Below are 14,710 nucleotides of genomic sequence, written 5' to 3'. Positions count from 1 at the left end.
GAAAACCTGCTTGAGAAGTTAAATGCCCAACAGGGGTTGCCGCAAATGGCACAGCTAGAGACAGAATGCAGGCAGATGCACACCAGATAGGAGGCACTCACGTGAGGTGAGTGGCCCCATCACAATGGTTCCATTAACTTGAGCTGAACCCCCTGAAGGCAGAAGAATGTATTTGTGCAGATCAGATTGCAGGGGCACAATGCCCAATCCTACTGAAATCACTGGGCCTAAAGCTACCCACAAGACAAATCATCAATGCTGTTTAATTACAAAACTAATTTCTTCAAATACAGCTGATGCATGACAAATGACTGACAAATTCTCTTCAAACTTTATAGAAGCATTCTCCTTTGAGCCTTCACAGTAACTCTGGCAACTCTAAGCCAAAATGCTTTTCAAAGCCATGGTTGTACACGGCCTAGAATAATGTTTCTCAGCTCTCTAATTCTTTACCTGCTTTTGCCGTTGCAGCTCAGCCTCCACTTCTTGTTTGGCCATTTTGTGGGTTGCAATCTGTTCTTGGAGGTCTTGAAGTTGTTCTTTTGCTGACTCAGCTTCACTAACCTGCTGAGCCTCCATATCCTAAAAATAATATAAATGTTATTGTTCCAGTAACATCAAGCTACACAGCTATTCCTGTAGTAATAGCAAAAGCTACTCCTGCAGAGTGGAACTTAAAGTGGCTTTAGCCACCTTTTTTGCCCATCACTGCTTTCAAGAAAAAAAGAGCCTCAGTATAAATGACCAAATACACAATTAAAAAAAAATGTATATATTTATTACTTTTTTTTTTTTAAAATATATAGGTACCTCCAATTGACTGCCTCCTTTCTCATCCTGTCTACAGGTTGAAGCCTCACCAGGTAGGCTTGTACATCATTGCAGGGAGCAGGGGTAACCACAGACAACCCGTGCCTGCTAATGGGGGAAGGGAGACACAACCCTGGAACAACTTGAGTCACGCACCCTCCTCCCCGAGCTGCACTCCTCTCTCTAGAAAGCAGCACCCCCGCGGTCCCAGGAAAGCGGTAAGCACTCTGTGCAGCTCCCAGCTGTTCCGCTCCCTCTCGCAGAAGAGTTAAAGCAGTCGTGACTCGGAGCAGCTCCCAGCTGTTCTTCCGCTCCTGCCTATGCCTCTCCCTGACCAGCGCAGCTCCCCAGTTCAGCTGCTCTGCAGGGAGGGGGACCCAGCCAACTGTACCATGTAACCAAGTAATCTGGGGTGGCATGTGACCCTGCATGCCCCCACTGCGTTGCCTCTGGGGCCAACTAAGGGAACAGTGGCTGCCCAAAGACTACAGCTACTGTGAAGATCAACAGTCCTGGAATCTTAGAAGAACAAAAAGGCATACCCTTCACTCTCCAAAGACATGACAGTTTTTTGGGCAGAAACACCATCTTTTAATGGGGGCCTGGGATGGGGGAAGATCACAGACAGCAGTAGAGGCAACACCTATGTCCTCTCTCCCCTCATGCCCTCAGACACCTTATTACTTCTACCCTAGGAACTGGAGCGGTCAAGGAGAATGGAGAGAAACTGGAGTATCAATGACAAAGCATTTGTCTCACCCACAAGAGACTTTTTTTTTTTTTAAATACTAATAAATAAATGTTAAAAGCTGCATAATAGTTGTTCCAACCGTAACAAGGTGTCTTGAATACCATTATAGTGATACCAATACAAGCAATACAAAGGCCGCTGTAATCCCACATACTTGCATGGTTAACTACAAGGACTGCATATAAAGATCTCTCTACCTGTAGCTCCGTTCTCAGCTGCTGTATCTGCCCCATTAATTTCTGTATTTCCTCCTTCTGCGTTTCTTTCTCATGTCTCAGTTCTTCTAATTCCATGGTGCTTGCAGTAAGACTATCCAGCCCTTCAATGCCAGAGCCTTCTTTTAGGCTGTTTATCAACTTTTCTTTAGACTGAAAGATTAAAAATGCTTTTGTATTAACAAAGATGCTAACTATTAAATTCTACCATTAAATACATATGCTTTACTGCCCCTGACTATATGAGATCCATGCTTGAATCTCTCGGCAAGATTTGGCTCTAAAATTTCAGGCATGAAACTAAAATTAAAAACTACACTTTTTAAATATATATGTATGAGTGTGTGTGTCTGTCTGTCATGCCTGACCAACCTGATTGCCTTCTATGAGGAGATAACTAGCTCTGTGGATATGAGGAAAGCAGTGGACATATATCATGATATATCTTTAGCAAAGCTTTTGATACCGACTCCCACAGCATTCTTGCCAGCAAGTTAAAAAAAGTATGGATTGGATGAATGGATTATAAGGTGGACAGAAAGCTGGCTAGATCGTCAGGCTCAACGAGTAGTGATGAACAGCTCGCTGTCTAGTTGGCAGCGAGTATCAAGCAGAGTGCTCCAGGGGTTGGTGCTGTGGCCGGTTTTGTTCAGCATCTTCATTAATGATCTGGATGATGGGACGGATTGCACTCTCAGCAAGTTCACGGATGACACTAAGCTGCGGGGAGAGGAAGATAGGCTGGAAGGTAGGGATAGGGTTCAGAGTGACTTGGACAAATTGGAGGATTGGGCCAAAACAAATCTGATGAGGTTCAACAAGGACAAGTGCAGAGTCCTGCACTTAGGACAGAAGAATCCCATGCACTGCTACAGGCTGGGGACCGATTGGCTAAGTGGCAGTTCTTCAGAAAAGGACCTGGGAATTACAGTGGACAAGAAGCTGGACAGGAATCAACAATGTGCCCTTGTTGCCAGGAAGGCTAACGGCATATTGGGCTGTATTAGTAGGAGCATTGCCCGTAGATCAGGGGAAGTGATTATTCCCCCTCTATTCGGCCCTGGTGAGGCCACATCTGGAGAACTGTGTTCGTTTTGTGCTCCCCACTACAGAAAAGATGTGAACAAATGGGAGAGTCCAGCGGAGGGCAATGAAAATGATTAGGGGGCAGGGGGACATGATTTACGAAGAGAGGCTGAGGGAACTGGTCTTATTTAATCTGCAGAAGAGAAGAGTGAGGAGGGATTTAATAGCAAACTTCAACTACCTGAAAGGGGGGTTCCAAAGAGGATGGAGCTAGGCTGTCCTCAGCGGAAGCAGATGACAGAATAAGAAGCAATGGTCTCAAGTTGCAGTGGGGGGAGGTCTAGGTTGGATATTAGGAATAACTATTTCACTAGGGGGGTGGTGAAGCACGGGAATGGTTTACCAAGGGAGGTGGTGGAATCTCCATCCTTAGAGGTTTTTAAGGCCCAGCTTGACAAAGCCCTGGCTGAGATGATTTAGTTGGGATTGGTCCTGCTTTGAGCAAGAGGCTGGACTAGATGACCTCCCGAGGTCTCTTCCAACTCTAATATTCTATGATTTATAATTATATTGCAGGATCAGGATTTTAATTTTCATGTCAATTATCTAACTCAGTCTTCAGCGGCATGTGATTCTATTAAATTTAATTCTATCATGTATTTTAAGATCTATTGCACCATTATAATATACTGTTGATATAAAAAGTCCAAAAGCAAATATATCACTGATCAGATGTAGAAAACAAATGGAACAAAATTAAACATGATGCTCCATTCCAATGATTCATTGCTCCATTCCACTTTAAAATCAAATGTGTCAATGTTTTTGCATTAACCTGGATTTCTTCTCAGTTACTTAATACTCAGAAGCTAGTTGCACGCTTACTTGGAGTATGCGAGTAGCTTTTTGTTTGTAGTCCACCAATTCCTGTTTAACAGACTCCAAGTTGTTTTTAGTTATTTTGACTTGCTGCTGAAGCTCCTCCACTCTCCTCTTCTCATCCACATATTTTCGTTCTGCTGCAGTAACTGCTTCGGCCAAGTTCTGCCTCTCAACTTCCATTTTACTAAGGCGAGCCGCAAACTCATTCTATTAGTGGCAAAAAAAAAAGTTTAAACAATTAGTACAATCCCAATTTTCAGTTAGCAAAAAAGGTTTCAATGCTAACTATAAAAGAAACAAGACATTAGAGTTCATTCCCTCCAGGTTAAAATCTTCTTCAGGACTTTTTATTCAGACAAAACTCGCACTAAGTTTAATGGAGTGCTAAATCCTAGAAAGCAGCCAGATCTAAATCATTAAACAGATATTTTCTTTACTGAATAAAGGAAATTCATCCTATTATTTAAGCCATATGACTGACAAAATGAGCAAATTGCCCCTTGAAAAGACACTGTCCACTTGGGGTTTAAACCAATGTTCCCTCGAATTCCCCCAGGAGTAAAAATTCTGCATCACTATGCATGCGTAGAATTCATGTCCTCTGCAGATTTCTTTGCTTTCCCGCAGAAAAATGACTTTCGGATGGGGAAGCAAAGGGAAGCCACAGAGCTGTCATGTATGTTTCGGGTGCCAGGGCAGCCAGCAGAGAAGTAAATCGCTGTGGAGCAGGAGGCAAGACAAGGGAAGACCAGGGTGGTGACTCCTACTCTGCACTGGGCACAGCTGCTAGTCCTGGCTGGGCTGGGGAGGACAGGACTTCCCGGATGCAGTGCAGGGGAAGAGGGCCATGCCAGACCCATCCCCAGATTTCTCCCCTGGCTGTAGGAAGCTCTGTAAACTCCCCTCCTGCCCCCCAGCACTTCCTGCACCCATTGCTCCTCAGCTGCAGGGGGGAGAATCACTGTACAGTGAGCTGCTCCTGCATCCGCCCAACCCCCATTGCATCTATACCCAGACCATCCCGCCGAGCCTCACCCCCCGGCACCCAGAACCCACCCGATGAGCCCCACTCTCCCTGCACCTAGACCATCCTGACGAGCCACCCTCACATGGATCCCCACCCTACCAAGCACCAACCAGCTGCAGCTGGATCCCAGTCCCACGCCTCCAGCATCTGGAGCCCCCCCACACCAAGAACCCCTGCCACACTCAAAACTCCCCCACAAACCTAGACCCTCCCTACACTGAGGCCCAACCACCTTCACCAGGACCCCCCTGCAGAGTCCCATTACCTTTGCACCCAGAACCCAACAAGCTCCTGCGCATCCAGATCTCCCCCACATCCAGATCCCCAGTGAGCCGCCCACACCCAGACTGCCCCACACAGAACCCTCTCAACCCACACCTAATTCCCCCCCCCCCACACACACACACACACACTAAGCCCCTCCACACTTGGATCCTGCCTTGCTGAGCCTGCCTACTCACACCTGCCTGGTGCACCTGGCACAGAGGGGCAGGGCACTCGGGTGTTTCTGGGGCAGGCCTTGTCCTTGCGCTGTGTCAGAGTTGGGTGCAGCCTCATCACTGTGTCTGTGTCCCAGGGGGGAGCTTCACAGTGATCTCCCACCTCTGTGCAGTCAGGGGCCTGTGCTCCCCAACATAGGTGCCGACTTCTAATGGCATCAGTGGGTGCTCAACCCCCCTCTGCCCCCATCCCCGCCCACTTCCATTCCAACCCCTTCCCCTAAGTCCCTGCCCCAACTACGCCCCTTCCCTGCCCCTATTTGACTCCTTCCCCAAATCCCCGCACCGGCCCTGCCTCTTCTCCACCTCCTCCCCTGAGCGCGCCACATTTCCGCTCTTCCCACTCCCTCCTGGAGCTTGCTCCAGCTGTTTGGTGGTGGCAAGCACTGGGAAGTATGTGGAGGAGCGGGGATGCGGTGCATTCACGGGAGGAGGAGGAGTTGAGGTGCGGTGGGGAGCTTGGTTCCACAGGGTCGGTGCCTATGCTCCCCAACGCGATGCTGGAGACTCCACATTTATTTGAAAAATAAAATTTGCAGAAATTTAAAATATTCTGTGCAGAATTTTTAATCTTTTTGGCGCAGAATGCCCTCAGAAGTAAACCACCTCCATATAGGTGCACATAACAAAATTTCATGTGATGGGGGTGGGATTGAGGTGTCTGGAGTGTGTGAGTGAGGGCTCCAGCAGGAGTTGCAGGCTCTGTGTTGGGGCCGGGGATGAGGGATTTGGAGTGCAGGCTGCTCCAGGCTATGGCAGGGAAAGACTCCTCCCAGCTCTCTCTCCCCCCGCAGCAGCACCTGGGCTGGGCAGGGGAGGGGAGAAGAGCTGCCATGGCAGGGAGAGGCACCTCTGGGTCTCGGGCTGCAGGATAGGTGCCTCTCCCCAGGCAGCTCTGGGGCTGGGAGAGAGTGTTTCTTCCTGCCTCTCCCTGCCACAGCAGCTCTGGGGTTGGGGCCATGGGATAGGCGACTCTTTCCCAGCCGTGGTTGGCCCGGAGCTGGGGCACCTCTTCCCCAGCCACAGCTGGCTCGGGTTGGGGTGCCTCTCCCCCGGCCGCAGCAGGTTTTAAACATTTTCTTGCAGTAGAGTCTACACCCAAAAAGCATACTAATTCAGGAGAAATCAGAAAAAAAAAAATGGATCAATGGATTCCATTGTCCAAATTAAGTGCAGTTAAGTAATAAGCAAAAAGTATAAACTATGGAAAATAAACAAGGTTAAAACTAGTTCAGTAATCTATTAGCAGCATGAGTTCGCAAATCTATTTAAAGAGGAGTTTTATGCTGAAACACTAACAGTCTGGTAAAAACAGAACTACAATAAAAGTGGTCAATAGTTTCTGGACTGTTTCACCATGAATCTGGAAAATAAAATTTAAAAAAAGCTAAATAAATTAGTATACAATGGACACCTACTTCTTCAAAGGCCAGATCCCGCCAAGTGCTCAGAACCTTAACTCCAGGTAAAATCAATGGGAGTTAAGGGCACTTAGCATCTCAGGAACCCAAAAGCGGAATCTGACACTCCACCTCCGTTTTCACATCTAACCTGCATCTGCTTGTAACTTTCTTGTTCTCGCTTCAATGCGGAGTCTGCATCATGTAGCCTCTCCTGTACAGTTTGAAGGGCTTGATTCTGCAGGTTTCTCCCTTCGCTGTGGTCTTGTATTATTCTAAAAGAGTATTACAGAATGTCATTGAAAAATAAGCCTATATACTATGCTTTCAAGGTAGAAACAATAAAGGTGATTTTTTTCAAACTCTCTTATGTCAGACAGTGCTAATCAAATAGTTTGTCTGGTTTTCACTCTGCAATGTTTTTCTTTTCTAATGCAGAAAAGAATTCTATTTTCTTAAACACTACTTCAGAACACAGGTAGAATAGTAAGAATAAAACCTACAGCTCATCTAAAAGTAAAAGCACCCCACATATTCTGTTGCCCAAGTCAGAAGTAGAATTTAAAAAGTTTTACTCTTAGGTTTGGTTTGTTTTTTTTTTTTAAATAAAGGAGCAAGTATTCAACTGACTACTGAACACCCAATGTGGACACAAACAGAAAAGTTCTTACACTTGTAGGCAAACATATTTAATTTGCCCTTTGGCCAAATATAGTCTCTATCAATGTGAGATCTCAAATTTCAGACTTCTCTCTCAAACATTAGAATTACACAAATGGTTTATATAAAATGTATTTGAACAGTTATATCAATTCAGTCACAAATAGACACTGACACAAGCAAGTGGCAATTAATCTTATTCAAGTCTCTGACCTGTTCTCACTGAAGTCAATGGCATGCTCATGTTAAGTATAATGATATCCGAATCAAGCCTAAATACTTACATTTTTCCTAACTAAAATTCTCAAATCTAGATATATAGGAAAGCTATAACAACTGTCATTTTGACTACTGAAAACACCAATCTTTATAGCTTGAACTCTCCAACTTACTACTACTATTTGGAATGGGTTTTAAAGTACCGTGATTTTTCACTCTGTAATGCTTCCAGGGCTTCTGTCCGAGTACTCAGTAGCTGATCAGCTTCTTGCAACCGCACTTTCAGCACGGCCAGTTGGGAATCCTTTGCAGAAACAGCTTCTGCAAGATCATCAACCTGAGCTTGAAGTTGTCGAACGACCCTGTCACTCTTTGAATGGTCAACATTCCATTTTTCAACCCTTGCTCTGGCATGCTTTAATTCTAAAAAAAAAAAAAAAAAAAAAAAAAAAGATACATTTGCATACATACAATAAAATCTGCTGCCTCAAGGAAAAATAAATAGTATTAGATGCCATGTGGTTAGAATGCCACATATCACAATCCATACCAGAAAAAATTAAGTGCAACCAGTTGAGTTTATAGAACATTGGAAAAAAAAAAAAAAAAAAAAAAAAAAAAAAAAGGAGAGCTGACTAAAGAACTGGAGCAGATTCTCTTCTTAATCCAAGCCGCTAAAGCACAAAATAAAACTTAAAAAGGCACAAACTACTAGAGTCAATGAGTCAGTGTTAAGATGACATTTAAAAAAAAAAAAACAAAACAAAACACCATATTAGTTTTAACCTTTACTCAAAATTATCAGGTTAAAATTCATATGCAGTACTGTTTTTAAAAAAGATTTCCCTAACCTGTAGTATTATCAGCTTTGATTAGTTAAACATTACTACAAATTTATTTGGCTTATTTTGCATTTCAATTAGCTTAGGCAAGGAACCTATAGACTAGTCAATTTGACTTTTTAATTGTTATTTTCTCGACTGTTTCACTTTCTGGGCCTCATATATTTGCATGATACATGCTGTAATGTTTGGGTTTCAAATATTGTAGAAACCTTGTTTTTACACAATCTAAATTTTGGGTCTAATTAACTTGATTGTGTCCCTTTAATCACCACTCTTATTTTGTTGTTGAAGAACGACTACTCCTCCAAACTATCTCAAGTACATTTTTTTTTCCCCAGATGGTTTCAGTGAAGGCCATGTTACTCACCATATCAGAACATCTTTGTCTTAAATTCATTAGGAGTAATGAGCTTAACGTGGATAGCTCAAAGATATTTTTCATTCTCTCCAGCTTAGTACCCATTTAGACTGTCAGGAATCACTATGCTTAATAAGCCACGTTTACAGATTCAACTAGAAGTACTTGAATCTGAACACAAGTCACTGATGGAGAGTCGGTACTAGTTTCTATTTTACTAGAATCTCAAAACTAGTTAATATTCTGAAATATAAGCTTCCAAACTAGACTACCTTCCTGTGTTTCTTTGGATCTCTGAATTAATGAAGCCATTTCTTGATTTAAAGACTGAACCTCATTCCGAAGCAGTTGATTCTCCAGGCGAAGATTAGACAGTTCGTGGGATTTGCAATCATCATTAGCTGAAAGGCTGTGATTAGTTGCTGTATTCAGTGATGAATCTTTTGTAACATCCACTTGTGTATCCAATCCAGAATCAGAGCCATCAGGAGTTTCTGTACAAAGAAATCTGAGTTAAATCAAGTATATTTGTTTGTTGGTCTACTTACTGTGAGTAGCTATACAAATGATCCACATATATAAAAAAAGATAGACATTTCACCATTAAAGTGGATCACTGAATAGCTACTCAGAATAGACAGACCTATATAGTACCATATTCTAGTACATAGTATAATGCAGATGATTTGTACACTGTAGCGAGAACAGCCACAGATGGCAAAACAGTTAGCAATTGGTTATAACAAAATCATATTTTGGGTGGGAAAATGTTAACATTTTCATGACTATGCTGCAGAAAACTTCAGAGAGTTATAGAAATACACGGTATATACTGTCAGCAAGCTATGTGTTTTTTTAAAATATAAAAGTGTCCAAATTCACACTTGCTGGCTGTTAAAAGACTTAAAATTCTAAAAAAAAAAAAAAAAAAGATAGATAGATACACACACTTGTACACATGTCCAAAGTAAAAATTTTCATCTTGGAATTCTGATGTCATGTACAAGCCATTCAAGTTTCATTTTTATGAATTATATTGCCAACAGCAAGCGTCAAAAATCTAATCCAAACACAGAAGAGTGCAGTTTATTCACTTTATATAAGATAGCCTATTAAGGTCACTTCAATTATATCCATCTCCTCACAAACTTCTTTACTAACCACCTGGCCTCAAAGTATTTAATCAATCTATTTTTTCAGGAGGAGGGGAGGCACTTTTCACCATAGAAATATTTACTACAAAAACACTGGAAAATGCAATGATTTGAAGCCCTGTAGTAGGCTGTGGAATATTTCCTTTATTCTTGTTTCATATCATACTTCTGTAAGAGGTTTTGTAATACTATTCAAAAGTTCCTTGTAATTTTCATGAATCTAGAAATCTTAATTTCACATAAATTCCCTGAATTATGGGAATTAAGTAGCAATTCTATTTTATAGACTGGATGCTGATAGAAACAACACTCTAAACTAACAGCCGACAGCGCTCTGACCAAGTCATCAGAAAACACACACATGGGATTTGGATTCCTAATAGGGGGTTACTGAAGTCTTATATAACATTCTAGATGCCAATGAGCATATATTATAGGGCCTTGTACGTAAAGTCTTGCATTGGTGTCAATATGAAATAAAGAAACAGCTGTTCCACACGTGTTAATTTTACTTCAGATTCAGTATATCCACCTTGGATAACCAGATGAAAAACCAGTGAATGCAGACTGAAGTCAATACAAAGCAAGGGTGTTCATTTGAATCCAGTGTTTTAAACTGTCATCATACTCTTTACTTCACCTTGTGCTCACCAACAAGCCTGCTCCACCTTCAACAGTCCACATCACACAGTGTCCTAGGGAAATGGGGTGGGCCATTAATTCTGAATACTGACACACCAAGAAAACAGCACTATAAATCCGAGCAAGATTTGTTCAATACTTCTTGAATCTCCTGCCCTAGAGTTAAAACGTTCTAAGTACTGTGCCATGCCCTTCCTTTTAGTTTATACAGTCTTCACATAACCAGACACTGTGTGACAATACATTTATTTTTGTCAATAATCATAAAATAAAAACTATAAAATAGAATAGCCCATCTCCATTTTACAGCTAGCTCCCACAAAAGTTATGCACTGTCTTATGTCGGGTGCACTAAGAGACATACCTAACTAATACCAATGACTGGCAAACTCAAGATGCTATAGTGGGCAAATCAGGCATACCTTGTAAACATAATCAGGGTACCACGTGACCTGAATCTACAATTAACACATCATTAAAGAGTTATAAGAACTCTTAACTATAAACATATCCCAATTGTAAGGAGTAGAAACTATAATAAGGGGAGGGCTAAGTCTTTTTACCAACTTCAGTTACAGTAAATGAATAGAATAGGTTTGATTTAATAATACTAAATACATGCACTTATAGTACTTTAAATATTCAATGAACTGTACTATCAACTAAGTAACAGCACTCTCGTGAGGCAGTGCATGTATTCTACTCATTTTACATATGGAGAAATGGAGGGAAATAGGTAAGGTTACTCCAAGGCCACCCAGTGAATCAATAGAAGTACTGAGGTTAGAATTAAGAGGTTCTTGTCTCCCAACCACATTACCATTACTCTAGAACACCTTTCCCTCATATTAGAATCTATTTCATTTACTGTCAGTAAAATTTGTTACCCTTCACATAACATGGTTTTAAATATACCCATGTTCAATAAACATCTATAGTTCTAGTTAGCTACCATGGCTTTGACTCCTGATGGAATTGTCTTCAGTAGTTTTTACATTTTGTGTACTTGTAGGCATAGAACTAATGCTTGAAGTCAGAGAGTGATTCTGAAGAACAACTGTCTTGCTCTTTTCCTTTTTAGGGTCCATCCGTCCATTAGTTCCTTTCTCAGAACTATTGAGAAAATCGAACAAAAGCTCATCATTAGGTTCAGACTTTTTCCTTCTCACAAACTGGGAAGAAGGTCTGGGTGTGGAAACACTTTCTGCTGGAGAAGAGGCCTCCGAAGACATCTTGGATGCTGCTTTGACATTTGCAGTTCCAGCCAGGATTGTAGCTTTCTGGTGTTTAATATTATCAGCTGCTGAGGAGATATAGGTTGCTTTAGATGATGTCTGATATTTCAATTCTCCAGTTTGCTGGTGCAGTTCAGGATATTCACCGGCAGGCTCCAAATCCATATGATCATATATTACATTCCCTATGCCATCTTTTTTGCTTAAAGCTGATGCAGCTCCTTGATCGACTCTGTTGAGAAGGTCCTCTGCCTTTCCAGCAAGATCAGCAAACCAAGACATAATGGATGTCTATTGACAAAATATACAGAATTGAACTCCAAAAGCATGAGCTGCAAAAAGATACAAAATGGTTACAGATCAAATATATGTTGATGAACTGAGGCACCTGGTTTATCTTTGCCGTAAACTATGGTTATGTTAATAGTTTTGTCCTTGTTTCATCCATTAACAAGCCATATTATTGGAGAGAGTCCAAATCAGATGTTCTTACAGGAAAATGTAGACTAGGGGTAATCAATTATTTTTTGTCAGAGTCCAGATTTCTTGTTCAATTTATAGTTAAGGTCCAGACTCCAGAGAAAATAATTTAAAAAAACAAACAAAAAAAAAAACCACCAGCCCAATAATTATAATAAGTAAGTAAAAAGATTTCAGGGTCCATTCACGCGACTACCTCTGCTAAACCAGCATAGTCATTCAGGGCATAACACCTACTAGCAGCTGTAGCATTCCCTATAATATAAAATGATGGTTTGCTTGCAGCAGATTAAAGGAAAACAAACTGGGATGGAAAGGGAAATAGGAAGTGATGAGGATAACCACAGGTGTATAGTAGAAAAAAAAAAGTTTTTGACCTTTGACATACAGACCTCTCCAGAGGCATTTGCAGGAACTCCCCCCCCCCCCCCAACACTAATGGTCTGCTTTAAAATGGGTGCAACTCCTAATCTGGCGGACTGTGTGGACCCCTTTAACTATGTTGGAGGACCTCTTTAACTATGGGCCCTAAGGGCCAGACTTTTAAAGGCGAGAACGTCGGCTGGGGCTGGGCACCCATATGCCTTTACCAGTCTGGACCTGAGCGCCCCGTAGGCTGCCCGCGATGACACCTGGGCCGGTGTTCGGGGGGCCGTGCCCCACACGAGCCCTGCCTGGACCCTGGAGGAGACACAGCCGTGCGGACACCCGCGACGGGGCGGGGGACAGAAGGGTCGGCATCGGCAGCACAACACGGGGGGGGGGGGAGCGGGCGGCTCAGAATGAGGAGTCGCCCTTAACCCCCCCACCCCTGCCGCCGCTTCCCATCCCCCGCCGCGCTATTAGGCCCCAGCACAGCCCCGGCCTCACCTTGTCCCGGCGCCCGCCCTGCCTCCGCGGGGAGCAGCCGGGCGAGGGATGCAGGGGCTAAGCCGGCGGCAGAGACCGCACCGGCTACACAGAGGCCGCAGGCCGGACACGGCAGCTCAGCTCCATCTTCCGGGAGACGTGGCCACTAGAAGGGCGGACGCAGGGACCCCGCGCACCACCGGCCCGGCCGCCGGACGCGCAGGCGCAGTCAGAAGCGCGGAGCGAGGCCATGTCCACCGCCGCCGGAGAGGAGGGGCAGGGAGGGAGCAAGGCCACGCCCCTTGCCACGAGAGCCCGCCCGTCCTAGAGAGGAGGGGCAGGGAGTGAGCAAGCGGCCCCGTAGCGTTCCCGGCGGGAGGGGCGGAGTTGGAGCGGCGCCGCAGACTCTGTCAGCCACAGGCTCGCGCCGCCGAGGGTCACGTTGCCCAGCGAGGCGAGGCCGGCGCACTTGAACCTTCCCCCGCTCCCTCTCGCCCCCGATCTCCCTCCACGTGACCCCGCCCTCGGCTCTCTCACAGGCCCCTCCCACTCGTTCGAGGGCAACGGGTCTAACGCTAACAACCCCTCCTCCATCCCCCCCCCCCCTTCCTGATGCTCCTCACCGCCGTGAGGCGAGAAGCAGAGCCGCGAGCAGCCTCGAGACGGCGCTGTGAGATCACTCAGAAACGAGCCCCCCCGGCGGGGCCTGGAGTCTGCCTTTGGCCCGTGATCTGGCCTGGAGTTGCAAACGTCCAGCCAGGGGGTTATAGCTACAGATGCTCAACCGGAGCAGATTCATGCCCGCCCCACCTCACGTGCCGCTCCCCCTCCTTCCGGGGCAACAGCTTACCTGGGGTACGGCCGGAGGTCTCAGCACCTGCCCGCTTCCCAGCCTTTCACCTGAGTCCCCCCATGCTGCTCCTGCGGGGCAGGACAGACTGTGTAGCCCCAGTTGTACAGATGGGGAACCATAGGTGTAGTTTGACTTCGGGGGGGGGGGGGGCTTAATAGTATTAATAATAGGGATAGGTCTAAACTTTTTGATTTACCAGTTGTTGTGGTACTTAAATTACAGTGTACTTGAAATCACAAATACAGTTTACATTCATTTTATACAGTTTGCATTACATTTCATACAGTTTACATTACAGCCTTAATTTTTTGTTTTAACTTAATTATTTGCCATGTTTACCAGCTACCACTTAAAAATCAACATTAGCATAACAACAAATTCTTGATTAAACAGAACGGAGCACTTTCATGTAACTGAAGCATGTCTCCCTGGTTTTAGAGATGCATAAATATGCAATGCCCACATCAGACAAATCCATCGCTAAAGCCTGTGCCCTTTGCTCATCTGCCTAAGCACATTCCCCTCACATTTAACCTTCCCTGTTCACTCTGTCACTCACCTGGGCTTGACACAGTCAATGCTGTACACTGCACAGACACTTGGGAAACAGCTCAGATCTTATATTCACTTGCTACATGTTACCAGTGGTGATTAGAATATGGCCCCTATGTCTAGATGCCTGTGTTTCTGGGGCAAGTCTCTTATTTGATAGGCTAGCAAAACTGAAATGGGCCCAAGCTAGAGCTTTGCTGTGAGGGTGAGGCTCAGGAGCTGCTCTTCTGCCCTCCCTTTAGGCAGTCCATG

The 14,710-nt window shown here is 44.3% G+C and overlaps 1 protein-coding gene across 2 annotated transcripts in view; it reads right to left on the bottom strand.

The window, feature by feature from the left end:
- The window catches only part of GOLGA5 (golgin A5), a 33,447-nt gene extending 19,792 nt beyond the window's left edge, over window positions 1-13,655 (bottom strand). Inside the window, exons 1-8 of one of the 2 annotated variants that reach the window (XM_038406803.2) lie at window positions 13,075-13,655; window positions 11,442-12,056; window positions 8,966-9,187; window positions 7,694-7,913; window positions 6,763-6,886; window positions 3,688-3,891; window positions 1,759-1,929; window positions 454-582 (exon numbers count right to left, since the gene is read on the bottom strand). In XM_038406803.2, coding sequence (XP_038262731.1) covers window positions 454-582; window positions 1,759-1,929; window positions 3,688-3,891; window positions 6,763-6,886; window positions 7,694-7,913; window positions 8,966-9,187; window positions 11,442-12,006 — 1,635 coding nt within the window. In that variant the 5' untranslated portion in view covers window positions 12,007-12,056; window positions 13,075-13,655. The remainder of the gene's footprint in view (window positions 1-453; window positions 583-1,758; window positions 1,930-3,687; window positions 3,892-6,762; window positions 6,887-7,693; window positions 7,914-8,965; window positions 9,188-11,441; window positions 12,057-13,074) is intronic. The other variant, XM_038406804.2, reaches the window with a different exon arrangement.
- Window positions 13,656-14,710: the final 1,055 nt, after the last annotated feature.

Source organism: Dermochelys coriacea, chromosome 6 (assembly GCF_009764565.3).
Source record: "Dermochelys coriacea isolate rDerCor1 chromosome 6, rDerCor1.pri.v4, whole genome shotgun sequence".
NCBI classification, from domain to species: Eukaryota; Metazoa; Chordata; order Testudines; family Dermochelyidae; genus Dermochelys; species Dermochelys coriacea.
The sequence above is the reverse complement of the archived record's forward strand: the minus strand, read 5'-3'. Positions and strand labels throughout refer to the sequence as shown.